Source organism: Temnothorax longispinosus, chromosome 7, assembly GCF_030848805.1.
Source record: "Temnothorax longispinosus isolate EJ_2023e chromosome 7, Tlon_JGU_v1, whole genome shotgun sequence".
NCBI classification, from domain to species: Eukaryota; Metazoa; Arthropoda; class Insecta; order Hymenoptera; family Formicidae; genus Temnothorax; species Temnothorax longispinosus.
In genome coordinates this window covers 9,389,294-9,409,519 of record NC_092364.1, presented here as the reverse complement: position 1 = coordinate 9,409,519, position 20,226 = coordinate 9,389,294, and the positions used below count along the sequence as shown (strand labels likewise).

Sequence of the window (20,226 nt, the reverse complement as noted above, 5' to 3'; positions counted from 1 at the left end):
CCCCTCGCTCCGTGGCACCCGAAAACGCGAACGCTCCGCGGCGCGGCGAAACGCGAACGCGTGGGTTCCCGACCTGCGAACCCCCACTCTCCCCGCCCCGCTGCCGGCCCCAGCAACACAGCATGGCGCAAGCCCCGGGCCCCTTCGAAGCCCGGCCCAGCGACGCAGCCCCCTAGGTGAGAACACGGTCGTTACCCCCCTTATACCTCCCCCTACTACACCTACCCTACGAAAACCCGCTACGGATATCACACCGTGAACATATCGCAGTTTTATAGCGACACATCGCACCCCGACATCCAACATCCCTACTCAGCCACCCACAGAAGCACGAGCCGGTGCCCGCTAACACGCGGGCGACGGTACCCATGAACCCGGTTCCCCTCCCCTCCCAAACACACTGAACTATGTACACATAGCACGAAACCACCGACTTATCGTCCCCAAAGCCCCCCATCCAATCCCTTCCCACAGCGCGCTATACTACTACGCGCTATGGTAGCTACACCGCCCCCCCCCCCCGCGCTCTCCCCCCACCACGACACCCACCCCATGGACCCAAAACAGCGATGATTCCCGCCTCACCAAGTGCTTGTAATAGTGAAACGCCACACAAGGCCGGCACCCAAGAGACATGGTGCCCCTCGCGCCACCCCCCATCTACCATTCGCGAACGCGACGGCCGGTTCCCCCCGAAGGGCGTCCACCGCCCCGCGGTTTCCCCCTCAACCCGAAGGTCCACACACCACCCCCCTCGAATCAATCTTCGAAGCAGTCGAGCGGGGCAAGGGACAGTCGTTGACCGCTGTGGTGATGAAGCAGCTGATTGTTCTGATGACGGAAGATTGATCGCTGTGGTGATGAAACAGTTGATCGCTCTGAAGCATTTGATCGTTGTGTTGAAGCAATTGATTGCTGTGACGGTGGAGGTGTCTCGGACGGAGGAGATAATACCTGCAGGTAATTAAAAACTAAATTCACATTTCATAAGTGATCTGTTTTTAATCCTTAATTAAATTACTTACAATTAAACAATAAAGGCACTCGATACACACACTTATTTCTAATTTACTATTAACTAGCTGCCCCGGCCGAACTTCGTACCGCCTGACAGTATGAATGTAGTGATAAGACACGCAATAGTAACCCTCTCTCCCCCCTCTCTTTCTCTCTCCCTCTCTCTCCCCCTTTCCCCTTTCTCCCTTTTTCCCCTCTTGTTTCTCCTCTCTCTCCCTCTCTCTCTCTCTCCCCCTCCTCTCTCTCTCTCTCTCTCTCTCCTCTCTCTCTCCTCCCTCTCGACCTCTCTCGCGTCTCTCTCTCTCCTCCGCTCCCTCTCTCTTTCTCTCTCTCCCTCCGTCTCTCTCGCTCTCCTCTCGCTCTCTCTCTGTCCCTCCCTCTCCCTCTCCCTCTCCTTTTCTCTTTCCCTCTCTCTTGCGATATCTTATTGCGGATGGTTAGAGAGCATAAATCGATCATTTAGTTCGAGCGTGATCGGCCACTGACGCCTAATGTTCATCTAGTTATAATTGCATTTGTAAATACCGTTGTGATTAGTTTCTTTCATGTGATATCAGCATTTAGTATGTATTTTGTCTATGGCGAGGCATCCTTTACGGAGGTGTGAGCTGCATGCGTTAATTTTTTCTACTAATCGTATATCTCTATCTCAATTTTTTCACTGTAACTTTTCCGTTCAATATGCTTAACGCATCCTCCGCCGGGGGGTGAGTCTCCTGCTTGCTGATATAATCTCCATCATTTTCCATTTTTTTATTTACCGTATATGCTTATCTGTGGCGATTACACTCTGTTCTTCATATTTGCTTTCGTTGTATAATTATTATAATTTTTGTATCTTTTGTATATCTCATGATTTGCCTAAAGTCTGTGACTATGGCATAAATAAACCATCAATCAATCATCAATCAATCTCTCCCTCTCTCCCTCTTTTTCCCTCTCTCCCTCTCTCTTTCTCTCCCCCCCTCTTTCTCTCTTTTCTTCTCCCTCTCCCTCTTTCCCCTCCCCCTCTCCCCCTCCCCTCCCTCCTCTCTCTTCCCTCTCTCTCTCTCCTTCTCTTTCTCTCCCCCTCCCTCTCTCCCCCTCCCTCTCTCGCCCTCTCTCCCTCTCCCCTCTCTCCCTCTCTCTAGGTATTTTTCTATGTATTGAATATCCTTCTAGATTAATTTTTTTTTTTACGTGAATTTTTCCGATATTTTATTAGTTATTCTGCTATTCCGAAAAATTCTACCCCTATTTCATATACTTGTGGTAAAAATTCGGCCCAGCCGTTCTTGAGTTATAAGTGGTCTAACTAACTCGACTTTGTTTTATATATTAAGATATTCAATCTATTATTCTAAATAATGAATGAACTATTAGGGTTGTTCTAACATTACTTCTTTCTTACCCCAACATTTTGACCAATCTTTTACATTCTCCTCAAAGACTACTTAGGAGAAATAAGTTGTTACAATATGTTTGTCAAAACATTGGCCAAAAAATAAACAACGTTACAACAGAACCGCAAAGGAATCAATTATCTTAATTTGTGGTTCTCAAAAAACCTACCTACAAATAGTTGATCATTTTAATATTAAATTACTCACTGGTGCAGGTTGCGTGTCAGAAATATCTGTCGAAGCGAGTATCAAATTATCATCGGCTTGCTTAATCGTTGGACTCGATAGCTGCGGCTGTTGCTGCAACGGCGAAGGCGTCCATGGTTACAAGTTACAAGTACAGTTAATTACATTTTATTACACGTGTAAAGGAATCAATTATCTCAATTCGTAATTCATACTCAAAAACCTATAAATAGTTGATAATGTTAATATTATTATAAAATTACTCACTGGTACAGGTGGTATGTCAGGGATATCTATCGGAATGAGTATCAAGTTATCGACTTGCTTAATCGTTGGACTCGATAGCTGCGGCTGTTGCTGCAACGGCGAAGGCGTCCATGACTACAAGTGCAGTTAATTATTTTTTATTACATGTAGTATGTATTTTGTTTTAGCATTTTATTTTTTACATATGTTATTATTATTCCAGTATACTATACTTCTCGTTCCAATGCAGATACGTTGTTCGTGGAATTATTCTGAGAGCGCGATCTCTGGTTGGTCACCTTTGGTGAAGTCATTTTCTGTAACAAATAAAATAAGTTTTAAAAATATGTTGTTCAAGCAGAATATATGATGTTATTTTAGAAAGAATATAGATTGCTTCTTGCACCCTGAAGTCTTGATTTATTCTTTTCGCTTGATGCATCTTCAGATTGATGGCTGAGAAAACTCATATTCGTAATACTTCTAAAATGTTGAAAAGTTATGACAAAAATGTTTTACATAGTACCATAAATATCCATAATAATTGTAACAAAAGTATACTAACTTTCTATGGACCATATGCTTTTCTAAAAAGTTAAGGTTCTCAAAGAGAAACCACTTTGGCCATGTAGGCTTTTCAGCACCACTCCTGGTTTCTTGTTCGTGCAACGTTCGTTCTTTGTTAAAACGTTGACGGAGACGTGTCCATCGTGTTTGACAATCTGATACTGAAAATATAAATAGATTTTATTATTTAACCACCTGAAAGAAAATGCATGGAGAGAGTGATGGTGGTTTCATACATGCATAAAGCATGGTTAAATATGTTTAGTAAACAACTTACATTCAATAAATTGTAAATAAAGAACATTAATAAACAAATATTTTAAATCATAATTAACTTACCTGTCATATTCATAATGCTAGCCATCTCTCTCCATACATTTTCTTTCAATCTCGTGTCCTTGTATTCTCTTTGAGTTTTGTCGTACAGATAAGGACGAGATCGTACAAGATCAATTAACAGTTCGTCACCATATTTGCAATTATCGTAAGTTGCAATTTTCGTTAACGTTGTCATAATATTCATCCGATGCGTCGAATTGTTCTTCTTCTCTTCCCAAGTTAGTCGTATAATTAAAATGATCCATATCTCTCGAGTCTGACGCTGTATATAGTTGCACCACTTGCGAAATGAGCTTCAACTCCGTCCTGGAGCATATCAAGCAGTTCCACGATGGCCAGGAGGTTTTACTAGAGATGGCGGAGCAGTTGAATAATCTGGCGACGACAAGTCCGGTATCCGTGTTGTCCGAAGGCTCGGAAAATGTGGCGAATGCACGGCAGCGGCAGACGATGAATACGTTGCGCACGGAGGAATGTGTGGATAGCGAGGGTAGGCTCTACACCAGAAAAGTCGTGCAAAATGAGAAATTGTGGGACCGTACTCCGATTCGAGTGACAACGTCACAATCAGCAAAGGCTCCGATGATCGAAAAGTTCTTTTCGAATGTGGAAGGTTAAGGTACGAGAGAAACGCCTGGCGACCGCGTCGATGCGAACGTACAAATGCAATCAGTACCTGCAGCAGTTCTCCAAGATGGGAAATTTTCGCGTGCACGCCTGTCTCCGTGGCAATAATCGTTGCGAGCAATGCGATCCTGAGCTTTGCGACCCCTAAGTATACCTTCATATACGTACGACTCAAAACATTCAAAACGTTCGTCACGGCAAAATTCTGAACGCTGATTGGTTGGCTACAAGGCAATAGATATATAATTCCAACTCGTCGGAAATTTTGTCGCTATCGCTATCGCTGTCGCTATCGCTATCGCTATTGCCTATTGTGCAAGGGGCTTAAGGCAGAATTATGCCTTGTTTTAACACGATAAAAATTAAATTTATAGGTCATATTAGTGTAAAAACATTTTCTACATACCTGCATGAGTTATTTCCATGTCGTAGAATTGAAATCGAACACTTCACTTTCAAGCTATCCGATATATAATAGACCGTAATTTTCTTTCCTTTGTTACGCGATGCGTGCGCTCTGAACGAAGGCTAACTTTGAACTGAGCTCACAGACGCAGGTATGAGGATAGGGCCTTTTTTCTTTTACAATTGGATGCACCAAACTTCTTCTACCCATCCCACGAGTCAAAATTCCCGAATCAAATTTTCATTTTTGAGATTGTAACGGCCTAACTTTATCGTCGAACGCGGACTAGTTCGCCGGATCAGGAGTTCGACTGAAAGGCCCAGAGACGATAATCAGTTTGATCGCATACGTAATGATTTATTCAGTATTAGTCCTACAAAGCGATGTAAGCGCGGTGTTCGGTATAACACCTCCGGAACGGGCGGGGTTAAACGATATGTTACGGAACGCAGTATATTACAACGGCGGGATAGTGCAGGCGCACTCGGCGCGGTGCAGCGAGATAGCGAAAACGCGGTATTACAATAGTGTACGGAACGCGATATATTACAACGGCAGGATGGTGCAGGCGCAGTCGGCGCGCTGCAGCGTGATAGCAAAACGCGGTATTACAGTAGGTTACGGACTCGGTATATTACAACGGCAGGATAGTGCTTGTGCACTCGGCGCGATGCAGCGCGACAGCGAAAACGCGGTATTACAGTAGATTACGGACTCGGTATATTACAACGGCAGGATAGTGCAGGCGCACTCGGCGCGATGCAGCGCGGTAGCGCAAATGCGATATTACAGTAGATTACGGACTCGGTATATTACAACGGCTGGGTAGTGCTTGTGCACTCGATAACGAACGCGACATTACTATTGCTTCTAGCGCGCGTGGGGCCGCGTAGTGTATAGCGGAGGATTTCCGGAGCCCCGGGGCGGCGGCAGCGAGAGCCCTCGTTGCGAGGCCGAGCGTGCTCGACCCCGCGTAACCGTGCCGTTGGGGTTGAGGTGATGGAGTGCAGGGACACCTGAGAGCACTCAGTCGAGACTCGGAGCTCCGAACCTCATTGGTGTTGGTGTGTCGCCCTGGGATTCGTAGGATAGGTTTTCGCCCGGAATAGCGGAATGCTGGAGATCAGATGAAGTGCCTTGCTCTCGCTGGAGCGTCGGTTTATATAGCGTTCGGCGCGGTGGGTTCGCTAGGAGGGAGGGCCGATCGTCAGGCGAGTCGCGCTGTGGTGGGGCGGCGCGACGCCGCGCGCTCTGTGAGGCTCGGCTCCCGTCGGCGTTCGTCGGGAGACACCGGTGCCGTGCTTGGCCCGCGCACACGGTGCATTTGAATGTAATAAAATGTAGGCGCACCGCGCCCTGGTCTTCGCCCGACTGATCGTCGGTCGGGCGGCATCCGGCGGTTGCTGGCCGGGAACGATGCTTGGCGAACGGGGTGCATCGTTACAAGGTTTTGGCCAGCTTTTCGGGATTTGGCCCCACTGTGTGACGCAAAAATGCTTAGGCATTCTTAATAATTATTATATTTATGTAACAGTATAAGTTTTCTAACCTTGAAAACGTCATTTTTCTATAATCGAAAACGCTTTTTTCACAATTTTATAATATCATAGGAATATTAATTGAGTGAATATACATTTCTTAAGAAACTAAGAGCCTTAATTTAATCTAAACATTTATCATAAGTGATTTGATACTGCTTTCAAGAAATAAACTCCCCGGTTTCATGATAATATCCACTCAAATCTACTGCAATCACGATGATGCAGTTCTTTTCTTCACTTCGACTGTTCTCAGAATATTTTAAATTGCAATGCCCAACGTCTATAACATAACCTCGTGATAAATATTTTCATGTGACTAAGGCTGCATTCAGAAATTCACTGCCAGTACTGAAAATCCATAGTATACGTAACGTGAACTGTAGATTTTCAGTACTGGCAGTGTATATCGGAACGCAGCCTAAATGGATCTAAGGAAAATCATAATACATAACCTATAGAACAGTCATAATGGTTGGAGCTCACATGTAAATAGTGTACATAATTGTAAGATAGTAGTTGGTCGCACATGTATAATATTGATGTGGTTGGATTCGCGTTTGATACTCGTTGTATATTAGTCAGTAAGCTCATAATCGTAAGTTATCGTCGGTTTGAGACTCGCGCGAAACGTTGGCGGACCGCGACAGGTGTCAATACTCGCACGACTCACCCGACTCGTGCTGCCCGCCCACGGGTGGCAGGCCCAATTATTGGGACAATAGTACTCGTTCGCGCCGTACTTCCAGGAGCGCGAGCCGAGAGAGTGCCGGAGCACTCAGACACTCCCGTAAGAATCGCCGACAAGATAAGACGGAGTATCAGCCACAGTCGAGTGCTCGACGAAATCGTTAGAACGGCGTTTGCCTGCTTGCCCGTTTTGTGTTGCTTGCTGCTCGCTTGCTTGCTTGCCCGCTACCTTGTCTGCCTGCACGCCTCTCGCTTGCTATCAAGGAGGATTCGCCACCCGAGAGGACAAACGAGATCGGCCGAGAGACCATCCCAGGAGGGCGCCGGGCTGCGATGCGGTGAGTCGCTTCGCTTGATTTATCCCGCTTTACTTGCATTTAATTTCGCTTGCATTTGTGAGGGGATTGCCCCTCTGGTCTTTCGAACCACCCTAATACAGGCCAATCGCGAATCCGGGGACCGATTACTACCCCCCCGAGCACATAACTTTTCGGAATAAATATCTACTTACTATGAATAGCAAACAAAAGCTTTGTCCTTGAAACAATATTTTAATTTTTCCCAGCACGAAATTGTAACTTCGATTGGCGACGCAAAGATTTCCCGAGCGCTCCTGGTGGCCAGATCTCGAAGTAGCGTAAATGAGACAGATGTAAGACTAGACCGGAACATATGTTATTGTTTATTAGATTTTTCGTCCGCGCTTCGCGCGGGCTCAAATCTAGTCCTCTCTCTCCAAACTCACTCATTAATTAGGAGCACCATCAGAACCCCATAAAACCCAATTTCAATCCCATTCGGTCAATTATTTCCCGAAAAATTGGAAAAATTTCTGATACCGGTTTCCAAAAAATCGGTATCAAAAAAATTATCCATAAAAATTATTATCCATATAAAAATTCAGCTTGATATCTCAAAGTTTGCGAAAATTAGAGCAATCACATACATTTTTCGGAAACCCCTTTACTATTAGCAATTTTTCTAATTTTATTACATTCTTTAGTTCTTTCTACCCCAATTTCATACATAATTCTTTAAGATTCGATCAATTATTTCCCGAAAAATTGGAAAAATTTTGGATACCGGTTTCCAAAAAGATCAGTAACGAAAAAAATATACATCTGAACATATTAGCATCAAAAACTCAAAACCAATCTTTTCTTTGATTTTTTCTACCCCTATTTCATATATAATTTCATTTAAATGTGGTTGATTAGACCCAACTTTATACGCAATAAAAAATTCATATACGAAATTTATGAAACAAGACAGACAGAAGACGAACTGGTTTCCAGTGGCAATTAAACCCATCCTCAAAAAATTAATAAAATTTTTAAACCGAAAAATTGGAATTTCTGAACCGGTTTCCAAAAAAATCGGTAACGAAAAATTATACACTTTATAGCATTCCCCGAGAAATATATATTCTACCACTACTTCATATACAATTCTTTCAGATTCGGTCAATTAACCTTTAAATGCCACACCTCTCAAGAATCTCGTAAGTTCACTGAGGGGTCTAAAAGACCGCAGCATGAAAAATGTCTCCTTACTCATTGATTTTTTATCTTTAGTTATGACAATTTTTTTTAATGTTGTTCAAGCTCTAGAGAAGAGTATAAAATGCTAATATTGTTCAAATTTCAATTTCAACATACTTAGTATAAAAAATCAGATTGCCAAAAAAGTTGAAATATTGGCTTGTACCAAAAAATGAGTCGTAAATCTGTAATTTTTAATATTTTGACCTAAAAATTTAACAGAGTACTCTGAGATAGTATATTTTAAGGAAAAACAAACACCAATATTGAATTGTTTAAAAAAGGTATTTATTTTGCAATGTAAAGTGTGTTATTTTTTTCCTTACAAAAGCACATCAATACAGTAACGCTCCAGGCATACATATATTTATAAATCGTATTAAAAAATTACAGAAAATGTATTTCTAAGTATAATATAAAGTGGAAAAGTCCAAAAAAGTTCATAAAATTAATTTGAACCTGCACAAGCTCAATGCAAATATATGCGCGGTGCAAGTCACACATCGGCCTGAGACAAGAAGGACACTGCATTTTTGTTTTGCGATATTTCGAACGCTTGCATAATAAGCACCTTGTTTTTGATGACAGCTCTGGCCTTTCTTCTTCATTCTCAACAGTTAGACCTACATTTAAAATGCCACCTATACCGTTTTATATCACGCCGTAAGGAATGGTTGTTGAAGCAAGTTTGTAAGAAAGGTTTAATCAAATATAGCGCTAATGTTTGCAAGCAAATCTTGGCTGAAGATCTCTCTTGAGAATTTAGTATTTACTTGTAGACACGTCAGTAAATTCGGGCGTTAACGGCAGCCTGGTCTAGGATACCAAAGAAAAAACGCATCGGCCAACGATTGGTCCTTCTTGTAACAGTGTATGCATGACATAACTGATCGAAAGTATCCGTGCCTCCTTTTGTGCTGTTATAGTGCAAAATATATTCGGTTTCCCATTTGTTACATCGGTTGTTTTCATGAAGGTAGAAGTAACTAAAACAATTTTTTTTTTTCGGAGTGTGCGACAACAAAGTTTATTACTTGAGAAGCCGAATTTAGTATCTGGAATTGTTTTTGAGGCTATTTTGAACTCAGCAGGTATCTCTCTCTTATTTTTGCGGACTGTGCCTGTTTATTGTTAGATTATATGGTTCCATCATAAAGCGATGCAATAAAGGAATAGCTGTGAACCAATTGTCACACGTTACCGTGCGATGTGTGCCGTGAATTGGTTCGGTGACCTTTCTGAAGTAATACTCTGGAATACTTTCATCTGGCAGCCGCCCTTCTAAAGTAATTTTGCCTACATATGGGATAGCGTGATAAAGATACGATGTAGTTGCATCGTTTAGCGTTATTATTTTCAGACCGTATTTATCGGGTTGGATTTATATACATACGAAAAGGACATCTCCCGCGGAAGCTAAGCAGCTGTTCATCTACCGTTGTTTTGTTGTGAATATTGTAACAATTTTTACAATTTTCTATAAAAATACTCCACAATTTTCGTATAGGCGCTAGTCTATCGTTTTTGTCTCGTGTTACTTTATCGTCAAATCTAACGCACTGACACAAAAAGATAAATTGATTTCTCGACATTACACACCGATACAGCGACAGACCATTTTCTTTCTCCCAAAGCTGGTGTACATCCACGTTCGACGATTTCCATGTACCAGAGTAATAAAATAAGCCAATAAAAGCTCTTAATTCTTCTAAGTCCGTGATATGATGATAAGATTAAAGCGTATTACCATTTTCTATGATTGCCAAACAGACGTTTTCAATTTATCGTTCGCATGCTCTAATATTATTTCGAACATATCCTTGGTAAATAAAACATCCCAAAAATCTTCTATTATTCCCAAACCTCCCGCCGGGCCAATTGGACCACCCGAGAAAAAATATTCATATCTGACAGTATATGAACATATATAAACATATATGATATATATATGAACATATGTAAATGAGATATGAACAGATATAAGTTTCACATGCCCATATATAAAGCATATATAATCATATATGGTTATCTATCGCCATATATGATCAGATCGTACATTATACATAGCACAAGATCTGATCATATAAGTTCATATATGGTCAGATATATTATTATGTGTAGCAGATATGACACTATACATAATCGTATCTGGCCTCACATGGTCGTATATAAAGAATGTTCGGCCATGTATTATCAGATATAATTATATGTGGCCATACATAAACTGTATCGGCACTGTATATGATCATATATGACAAGACACGATGCTGTATATGATTGTATATGTTCATATACGGCCGGAAATGATATGAAACATGATCAGATCTGTCTATATATGACTAGATTGGGATATACTGATATAAAATGTCCAGGAAAAATATTCATATCTGACAGTATATGAACATATATAAATGAGATATGAACAGATATAAGTTTTACATGCCCATGTATAGAGCATATATAATCATATATGGTTATCTATCGCCATATATGATCACATCGTACATTATACATGACACAAGATCTGATCATATATGGCGATAGATAACCATATATGATTATATATGCTCTATATATGAGTATGTAAAACTTATATCTGTTCATATCTCATTTATATATGTTCATATACTGTTAGATATGAATATTTTTCCCGGACTTTTAGGCGAATAAAATGTCCGCGGAAAAAATATTTATATCTGACAGTATATGAACATATATAAATAAGATATGAACACCAGATATAAGTTTTATATACCCATATATAGAGCATATATAATCATATATGAACCTACATATATAGTCATATAAGATTATATATGATCAGATCAGATATTGCATCTCAAAAAGTATTCGATAGATGGCATTCGATGGGATCTGCTTCTCGTATTTAAAATTTGACAAACAGTGTTATAAGAACGGTATCAAAAGACACGACACTGTCTCGCACTATAGAGCGGCACAATTTTTGTATTAGTTGTATCGTGGAGTCTACTTTTATAATAAAGTGACACACTCTTAAAAAATAACTTTTGAAAATATCCCGAGAAAAAATATTCATATATGATCATATATAAATGGCCATATATGGTCAGATATGGAAATGGCCAGATCTGAGGATATATGATCTGGCATTGTATATGTTAATATCTGATCAGTTATGATCAGTCTTACTACTCAAACATCCTTATTTAGTTGAAGTTTTGGGTGAATTTGGAAGAAGAATATGGTTCGCAATTGTTTAAAGACCAGCCTGTAGAATGTGAATGTTCAGCTGGGTAATCCGAGGGAGGGAAAAAATGGTGGGAGGGAGGAAGGGAGGAAGGAAGGAGAGAGGAAGGGAGGGAGGAGAAAGGGAAGGAGAGAGGGAGGGAGGGAGGGACGGGAGGGAAAGAGGGAGGGAGGGAGGAAGGAAGAGGGATGGAGGAGGGAGGAGGATTTTTCGGGTGGAGAGGGAGAGAGAGGAGAGGTGAGCGAGCGAGAGGAGAGAGAGAGATAGAGAGAGAGATTTTGAAGTTTATTAGCCTTCTCGGCTATTTTTTACATCCACTATCCTTAAATTAATTCCTGTACATGAGGTACAATATATTCTCTTAACCTACGTTTAAATGGTACAATTCTTTCGCATTGCTTAATTTCTATCGGTAGGTCGTTGTACATATTCAAACCTTCATAAAATAGACTTTTCTGTGCGCTTCTCGTTTTGCGATATTGAATTCTAATATTCTTAGCCTGCCTCGTTCGCCGTCCACTCACATCTCCTACTATTTCTATCCTATTACTTAAGTGTTTTGGCATTATGCCTTTTACTATCTTAAAAATAAAAACATACATTGTACATTAGCCTCTGTCTTACATTCATAAACTTAAGGGTTTGCAGCATCAAATCTACCTTTGTATATCGCGAGCATTGCAATATGACTCTCATGGCACGGTTTTGTGCTACTTGCAGTCGATTCAGTTGCGTTTCACCCATGCCTACTAACATCGCTGCGCAATATTCAAAGTGAGGCGTTATGATAGACTTATACACAGTACATCGAGTGTACGCCGATATATCATTTCCTATTTATTCAGAAAACTCACTTTTTTTTCCTATTTTCTTTAACATATAATCACAGTGATTCTCCCAACGGAGTTTACTATTGATCATTACACCCAGATGTTTCGTTATCTCGACACGCTCAATTATAGTTCCATCCAAACTTTTTATTATTATGTCTGTTTTTATTTCTTTCCTTATACTTCTAACTATCATATATTTGGTCTTATCTGCATTTATTTTTAACATATTCACATTCATCCATTCTTCAAGTATACCGAGCACCATATTTAGTTTTATTTCTAATTCCTCACAACTTTCTCCTGTTACACTTGCGGTCGTGTCATCTGCAAATAATCTAAATATACTTCCCTCCGGACAGACTTTAACTATATTATTTATATACAAATAAACAATAGAGGTCCTAATACTGATCCCTGTGGCACGCCATATACTGTCTCAATTATTTTAGAACATATATCATTGAATCTAACTTGCTGCTTTCTATTACTTAAATACGATATTATCCATTCCAGTACCACTCCTCTTATTCCATACTGATATAATTTTTCCACTAATCTTACACTATCTATTGTCTCAACGCTCTCCTGAGATCCAGGAATAACATCCCCACCATTTTTTCTCCTCAATTAACAACTTCCATTCTTCGATAAAACTTTGAATTGCTGTCTCACACGACTGCTGTTTCCTAAATCTCGATTGGTATTCGGTTATTATTTCATTGTCTTCTAGAAATTTTTCCAACTGTTTTTTTTTACAACTAACTCTAATACTTTTTCATATATCGGTAACATATTAATCGGTCTATACTCGCTCACTTTTTTTTGGTTTGTTTACCTTTGGTATCGGTATTATCGTGGATGTTTTCCATCCTTCTGGAAATTTACCTGTCCTAAGCGAATCATTATTATTCCTACAAACTCATCTTTTATCACAGGTAGCACCATTTTCAGTATATCACTATTTATCCCTTCCTCTGTTTCGTTCTTTCGTGGTAGTTCCCTAACAATTTGTTCCAAATCACTTGCACTAATTGGCTCAAAATTTTCCATAATTCCCTTATTCTCAATTACATAAATAGGTCTCCTACCTGTGCCTTCTATCCCCTTATTACTAATAGATTGCACAATGTTGCTAATACTTTTAACATAATATATATTACATTTATCAGCTATATTGCATTCTTCTATGTCTTTTAATATTTCAAAATCTACATTATCGATGTTCTCTGAACCCCTTTGCTCACCTTTAATTAATTTTTTCAAAGTTTTCCACATTTTTGTAGGATCACTCCTATTATTATCTATCATATCTTATTATCTATAATATTCTTTTTTTTTGCCCTGATAAGTTTAACTACTGCATTTTTTTCATTCTTGAAAAATTCCCAGTCCTGTTCTTTACTTGAGCTTATTGCTCTACTGTGAGCCTCATCCCTTCTATCTGCTGCCATTCTAATTTCATCTGAATACCACATTTTTCCTTCCCATATTTTCGGAATCTTAAACTTTTTCTAGGTGCTACAGTATCCAATACACTTACTATACTATTAACAAATCTCTCCGCCCTTATGCTTATATCTAGTCCTTGACCTTGCTCAGTTTCTTTCTTCCATTATTCTAAGAAATTCATCTACATTAAATTTACTATAGTCCCTGCCTCTAAATTCTTTATATTTATTTTTTTTATTTATATTAAATTTTACTTTTAGCCATGCATGGTCCGTTATTTTAGGTTTCTCATTCACTTGTACCTTTATTTCTTTATTCGAAAAAATTAAATCTATCATCGTTCGACTATCTTTTGTAACTCTCGTTGGACAATCAACGTATTGCCTCATCCCTAGGTTTTGCATTACCGTTAATAATTTTTTTGTGTAAAATGAATTACCATTATGTCTATATTAAAGTCCCCTATCACTATGCAGTCATACTTATTATTAAATCTTCAACCGTATCTTCCAAAAATCTCACGAAATTGCCATTTGACGCACTCGGCGAATGATACACTACTGCTATCATACCTTTATACAAATTCTCTCTTATTTCTACCACCACGCACCAACAATTTGACACTATCTTTTTCTTATCAACTATTTTAAATTTAATATCATCTCTAACATATAACAGTACTCTTCCTGTGTTTCTATTTTCAGCATCACATCTAACTATACTATACCCCGGTACATTGACCTCACTATCTTCAATTTCTACAGTCAATCTAGTCTCGGATAACGCTAGAATCACAGGATTTACCCTCTTCATAATCTGATGTTGAATTTCGTCCTTATGCGCCAAGAAGCTTTGCGCATTCGTATACCAGAGTAATTCCGCTTCTCCCTGTGGTTGCTATATTGTATCTTCCCAGCGGACATTCCGAATCCAGCGCCTCGTGTTCAACATTTATCTTCAAGTTGTATGTCTGATTCTTAAAGGTACAGTTTACACACCTCTTCTTTGCCGTTGTACATTCGTTCGCCTTATGATTTCCTGCACATTTATAGCATGTTCCTGTCTCGTGCAATTCTTGGCAATATGATAATATCCCCAGCATTTAAAACATCTTCTAACATTAATGTAATTAAAGATCGGACACTTTCGCCATCCTAAATTTATCTTTCCTCTGCTTATTAGTGATTTATGAGTGCTTTCGTCCACTTCGATTATTACGGATCCTTGCTCAATATCCTTATTTTTTCCTCTTAAAATTTTCTTCACTAAGTGCATACAGCAATCTTCGCCAATTCTATTCTGCTTCTTGATTATATCTAACAATTCATCATCCTCCATTTTCATTTCCTCTCCACCAACATTAATTATTTTAATCTTAGGTTTCCTTTTCTGTGGCTCCGAGACCTTGACCTCCTCACCCATTGCCGCTTGTACCGTCGCCTTTAGCTTTTCCTTCTCTTCTTCCGTCTCACATTGTGACGTGACAAATGTCACGTCCCTCACCCCAGATGGGAGCTCGGCCGAGGGAGGCGTCAGGGACAGTGCCTCCGCCCGGGGCGGGCAGAAAGCGAACATTTAGGTTAGGATTAAGATCTCTTGCGAGCGTTACAGGTCGAGGGAGTGCGGAGCAGATGGCCAGGGTCACGACGTTGTAACGGCATATGCCGCATCGAGGGACTTACGGCTGGACAGCAGGAAGCTCCCGAGGGCGGACGGTCGACGGGCGGGTCACGCTGGAGCCCACAGCCGGAAAATCAGCTGGCCTGTCAAGGCGTCACCAGCGGCACGAGAGCACTGCAGCCCGAATTCGGAGGACCCAAAAAGGTGGACGCCCCGACGAAGGTCCCCGTCAAGGAACGGGGCCACCACCGGTGTACCGCCACCGGTCGACGAGCCAGGGCCCGTCCGGCCTGGCCGTCGAGAAACCGGACGATGAGTCGCGGCCTGGACAGCCGGTCTCACGTAGGCGGGCTTTAAATCTACCGCCGGCGGATGGGAGCAGTGACAAGGGGCGCCCTAGTAAGGCGCGACGGTCGCCTAGGAGGATCGGTAGCGTGCCAGGGCGCAGCACCTGATAGGGCTAGGGACACCGGCGCGTGCGCGCGCGGGGGCTCAGCGTGGTCCCGCCCATGCACGGTCAACTCTCATATGAAAATTCAGGCCGCGTTAGTTCATTCTAGTATATTGTCCCAGGTGGCGTTTACATCAATTTAACGGCTAAACCGTGTGAACATATACATACACGTGGTCTATTGTAAAAAGTGAGCTTATTAATTATAGAGAAAAGCGATTGAAAGGAAATAAACTACATTGTGTGTGGAGCGTGTGAAGAATATTCTCTGATAAGGTAAGTTTTATATAAACAATATAATATATAAATATCGCAGCGACCGATAATAAAAGGTTATGATTGCTTTATTTAGTTGTATGCTTTTATATATGTTGATCTTAAAGGTGTTGCCCTTCGGCCCGCTTTGCTGGAATCCGGATGCTGCGTGTCCACGTCGTGGAGGCAGGGAGACCAAGACGGTGACGCGGTCATCGGCGGATCGACGACGGTTCATCGCGACAAAGGTAAGGTATTTTAATGTTGTTTTGCATAAAAGTTTGTGAACAGAATTTTGCTAATTATGTTCACGTGTATGCCTAATAAGATGAGATAATAAAGACATATTTTTAAGTTTCTTATATTTTTGCAGTTTTCAACTTTAATCATGGTAAAAGTAGAGTGGTTTTGCATTGTACCAGGCTGTAAATCAAACTCAAAGGCTCCTGGCCATTTTTTTCCAAAAAATCCTACATTATCACAAAAGTGGAAAGAAATTGTAAACAATAGTATTATTTTCAATACTTCATCAGAGGATTTAAGAAAATATAGAGTATGCCACTTGCATTTTTTGCCTGAAGATTATATTTACTCTGTCAATCGTCGAATACTGAAACATAATGCAGTACCTAGTTTAAATATATGTAATGCACAGACAGTTAATACAGAGGTGAATGATATAAATACTACTGAGCAACATTCACAATCTGAAACAAGTATAACTGAGATACATTTAGAATTTGAAGCAAATACAACTGACAATGAGTTACATTTACAATCTCAAACCAGTCATGAGTGTAATGAAACTTCTACAAGTACAACTGAGCTGCATTTAGAATCTGAAGCAAATACAACTGACAATGAGTTACATTTACAATCTCAAACCAGTCATGAGTGTAATGAAACTTCTACAAGTACAACTGAGCTGCATTTAGAATCTGAAACAAATACAACTGACAATGAGTTACATTCACAATCTCAAAATAGTCATGAGTTTAATGAAACTTCTACAAGTAATTTTATATGTGCAGAAACAAGTGCGTTACAAAACGATCAAAATAATATCGCAGATAAAGAAGTTAATCGTCCCAGTACTCCCAGTACACCAAGTACCTCAAGAAATATACTTGGTTCTGTTACAAGACAATGCCATTTAACACCAAGAGCACAAAAACTATATAAGAAAACTGTAAAATTAGCGAAGGAAAGAAACCGAATGAAAAGACAAATAATAGATTATAAAACACGCCTGAAAGATGCAAAGAAGTTTTCAAATACACAATTTTACAAAAAGTTCAATAGTTTAACTCCAACACAAAGATTGTTCTTTGATATGCAATTACGAAACACAAAGTATGCTCCAAAGGTAAATTTCAAAATATTATTTAATGAATTAAAATCTACATTAAAATCAACCTGCCCAGAACGAAGTTCACAATATTTGAACAATATATTTTTTGAATTATAATCATGCAATTGTATAAATTTGTAAATCTTTGTTATTTGTGAAAGACAGTTCGCGCAGGTTTTTTAATTTTGTACTCTTTTTTTTAACAGATACAATCAATCATTGCAAAAATTTTATATTAGAAAAATTGTAAAAACTAAATCTATTTTGTTATTATTTGTGTATATAGGGAAGGAGATTTACGTTGGAAGAAAAAATTTTAGCACTATCATTGTATAAGCAATCCGGGGCTTGTTACAAATTATTATCAAAATTATTTGTTTTACCGAGTCCTACAACTCTGAAATATTTGTTACGAACTATTCTCTACAACCAGGAATTAATAATTTATTTTTGAGCATCTTCGGCAGCATGTTGCACGAATGAATGATGAAAGAGATAAATTATGTGTACTAATGTGGGACGAGATGTCGTTAGAAGCCAATTTACAATATGACCAATCAAATGACAAAATAATTGGCTTTGAAGATTGGGGACATAGACGCACATCATTACTAGCCGATCATGTATTAGTTTTTATGGCACGAGGAATTTGGACAGGATGGAAAATTCCATTAAGTTACAACTTCTGCAAAAGTCAAACAAAATCTCCACAATTACTAAGATGTATCAAGGAAATAGTAAATGAATTAACTCCAGCTGGTTTGACAATTGTCGCAACAGTATGCGACCAAGGAGGGCCAATATGACAGTCATTAAAAAACTTCTCGACGATTCAAGAAGTAAATGTATACAGACAGGTCAAGAATATCGTGAGTATTTTTAGTTTTAATTAATATATTATATATTAAACATAATAAATAATACATAAAATAATTTTTATTTTTTAAGGAGGTACTATTGAACTTTTCGGCAAAATATAGTACCTATCTATGATCCACCGCATCTTTTGAAAGGATACGCAATAATTTATTATATAAAAATTTGGAAATTAATGTTACTAATTTAGAAACAAATGAACGACAGTTTTGCAACGTGGGATGTCATTGAGCTGGCATATAAGATGGACATTAATACAAATACATTAAATCGTCAAGTGCCAACATTAACTGATGAACATGTAATTAAACCAAAAATAAAGAAGATGAAAGTTAAAAATGCTGCACAAGTTTTTAGTGGAAGATTATCAGCATATGTTGAATACAACAGTAAAATCAAAGGTAATTTGATAAGTAGTAATCACATTATCACTTTGTTTTAATTATTTAAGTGTATAACATACATGTATATATTTATATGTATTTTATTTATCTTTGCAGGAGGATTTGTTGAGTCGCAGATTGGTCCTTTACAAATGCCAAACAAGGAAGGATATGATACAGCGATCGCATTAGATTTCTTTAACAAAGTGTTTGATTCTGTCAACGCACATACTTTGCGTCCGGAAACTCCTTTACGCGTTGCAGTAAAAGAAAATAGCAAACATCACGATTTTTGGCCATATGCTATTAAAAAACTATCTCACATGCGGTATGTAGATCCCAAAACTAAAAAATCAGTTAGGTGCATACCATCCTTAAAAAATTGAATTTTTACTCTACGTGGTTTTCAAAACATATGGAAAAAGTAAAATAACGCAGGCATACAGTTCTTAAAGACAAGAAATATTAATCAAGACCCATTAGAAAATTTTTTTGGTATGATTCGTAGCCACGGACGTAGAAATATTAATCCTTCTTGTAGCCAATTCTGTGGATCGTACAAAACATTATAATTAATAATTTGACTTCGAAAGGGTCTATGGGCTCTACTGTGAAATAAAAATGACGGTGATTTGTTATTTACATTTAAAACAATTTGTGAAAAACGTTTCTCATGTAAACACTACAGAACAAATAGTAGAAGAAGATTCTCTAGAATCATCTCAAATTACGCATACACACATAATGGATAAAATCTCATCGAATAGAAATAGTCAAGTGTATGTTGCTGGCTGGATTGCAAAAAAGACTTTGTCTTTGAAACAATTCAAAAATTGTCCAGCGTGTAAACAGAGTCTTTTAACAACAGATACAACACGTGAAGAATATATGCAATTAGTTCATAGAGAATATGTACGAGAGAAACCTTCGTTAACTTACCCGTGTATATCCTTTTTAAAACATGCATTTATTGAAGCTGATTCAATTCTAAACAAAAATGTTTCTTCAGTATGTTTTTCGCAAAAATGTTTCCACCTTGTTACGTGCACGTTTAAACGAAAAATTAAATTTAGATTTTATAAGATGTAATGAACATAAAGAAGAATTAAATCTACTATAATTCAAAAAATTACAAAACTATTCTTATATACATTCTGTAAAACAATTAATAGAATTTTATCTGGTCGTGATACTCGGCATATACCTACAAATATTATATTTAAGCAAGCTATCGAACATT

General features: G+C 39.0%; 2 protein-coding genes and 1 long non-coding RNA gene across 3 annotated transcripts in view; 2 read left to right on the top strand and 1 right to left on the bottom strand.

Moving 5' to 3' along the window:
* The window catches only part of LOC139816425 (protein I'm not dead yet-like), a 153,293-nt gene that overhangs the window by 33,730 nt on the left and 99,337 nt on the right, over positions 1–20,226 (bottom strand). The window lies entirely within an intron of this gene.
* LOC139815701 (uncharacterized) lies at positions 2,597–3,272 on the top strand. The gene is made up of 3 exons (XR_011732810.1): positions 2,597–2,736; positions 2,861–2,977; positions 3,055–3,272. It is a non-coding gene; the product is annotated as an uncharacterized lncRNA (long non-coding RNA).
* On the top strand, positions 16,248–17,844 carry LOC139816194 (uncharacterized). The gene is made up of 2 exons (XM_071783581.1): positions 16,248–16,624; positions 16,750–17,844. Exons 1-2 carry the CDS (start codon positions 16,457–16,459, stop codon positions 17,842–17,844), a joined length of 1,263 nt encoding a protein of 420 aa, XP_071639682.1. The 5' UTR covers positions 16,248–16,456.

What these genes read in the sequence shown, in the direction of transcription:
- LOC139816194 (XM_071783581.1), top strand. Translation starts at nt 16,457, where the DNA reads ATGATTGCTTTATTTAGTTGTATGCTTTTATATATGTTGATCTTAAAG. An exon ending in GACGGTTCATCGCGACAAAG is followed by an intron (nt 16,625 to 16,749) that starts GTAAGGTATTTT and finishes ATATTTTTGCAG; the next exon opens with TTTTCAACTTTAATCATGGT.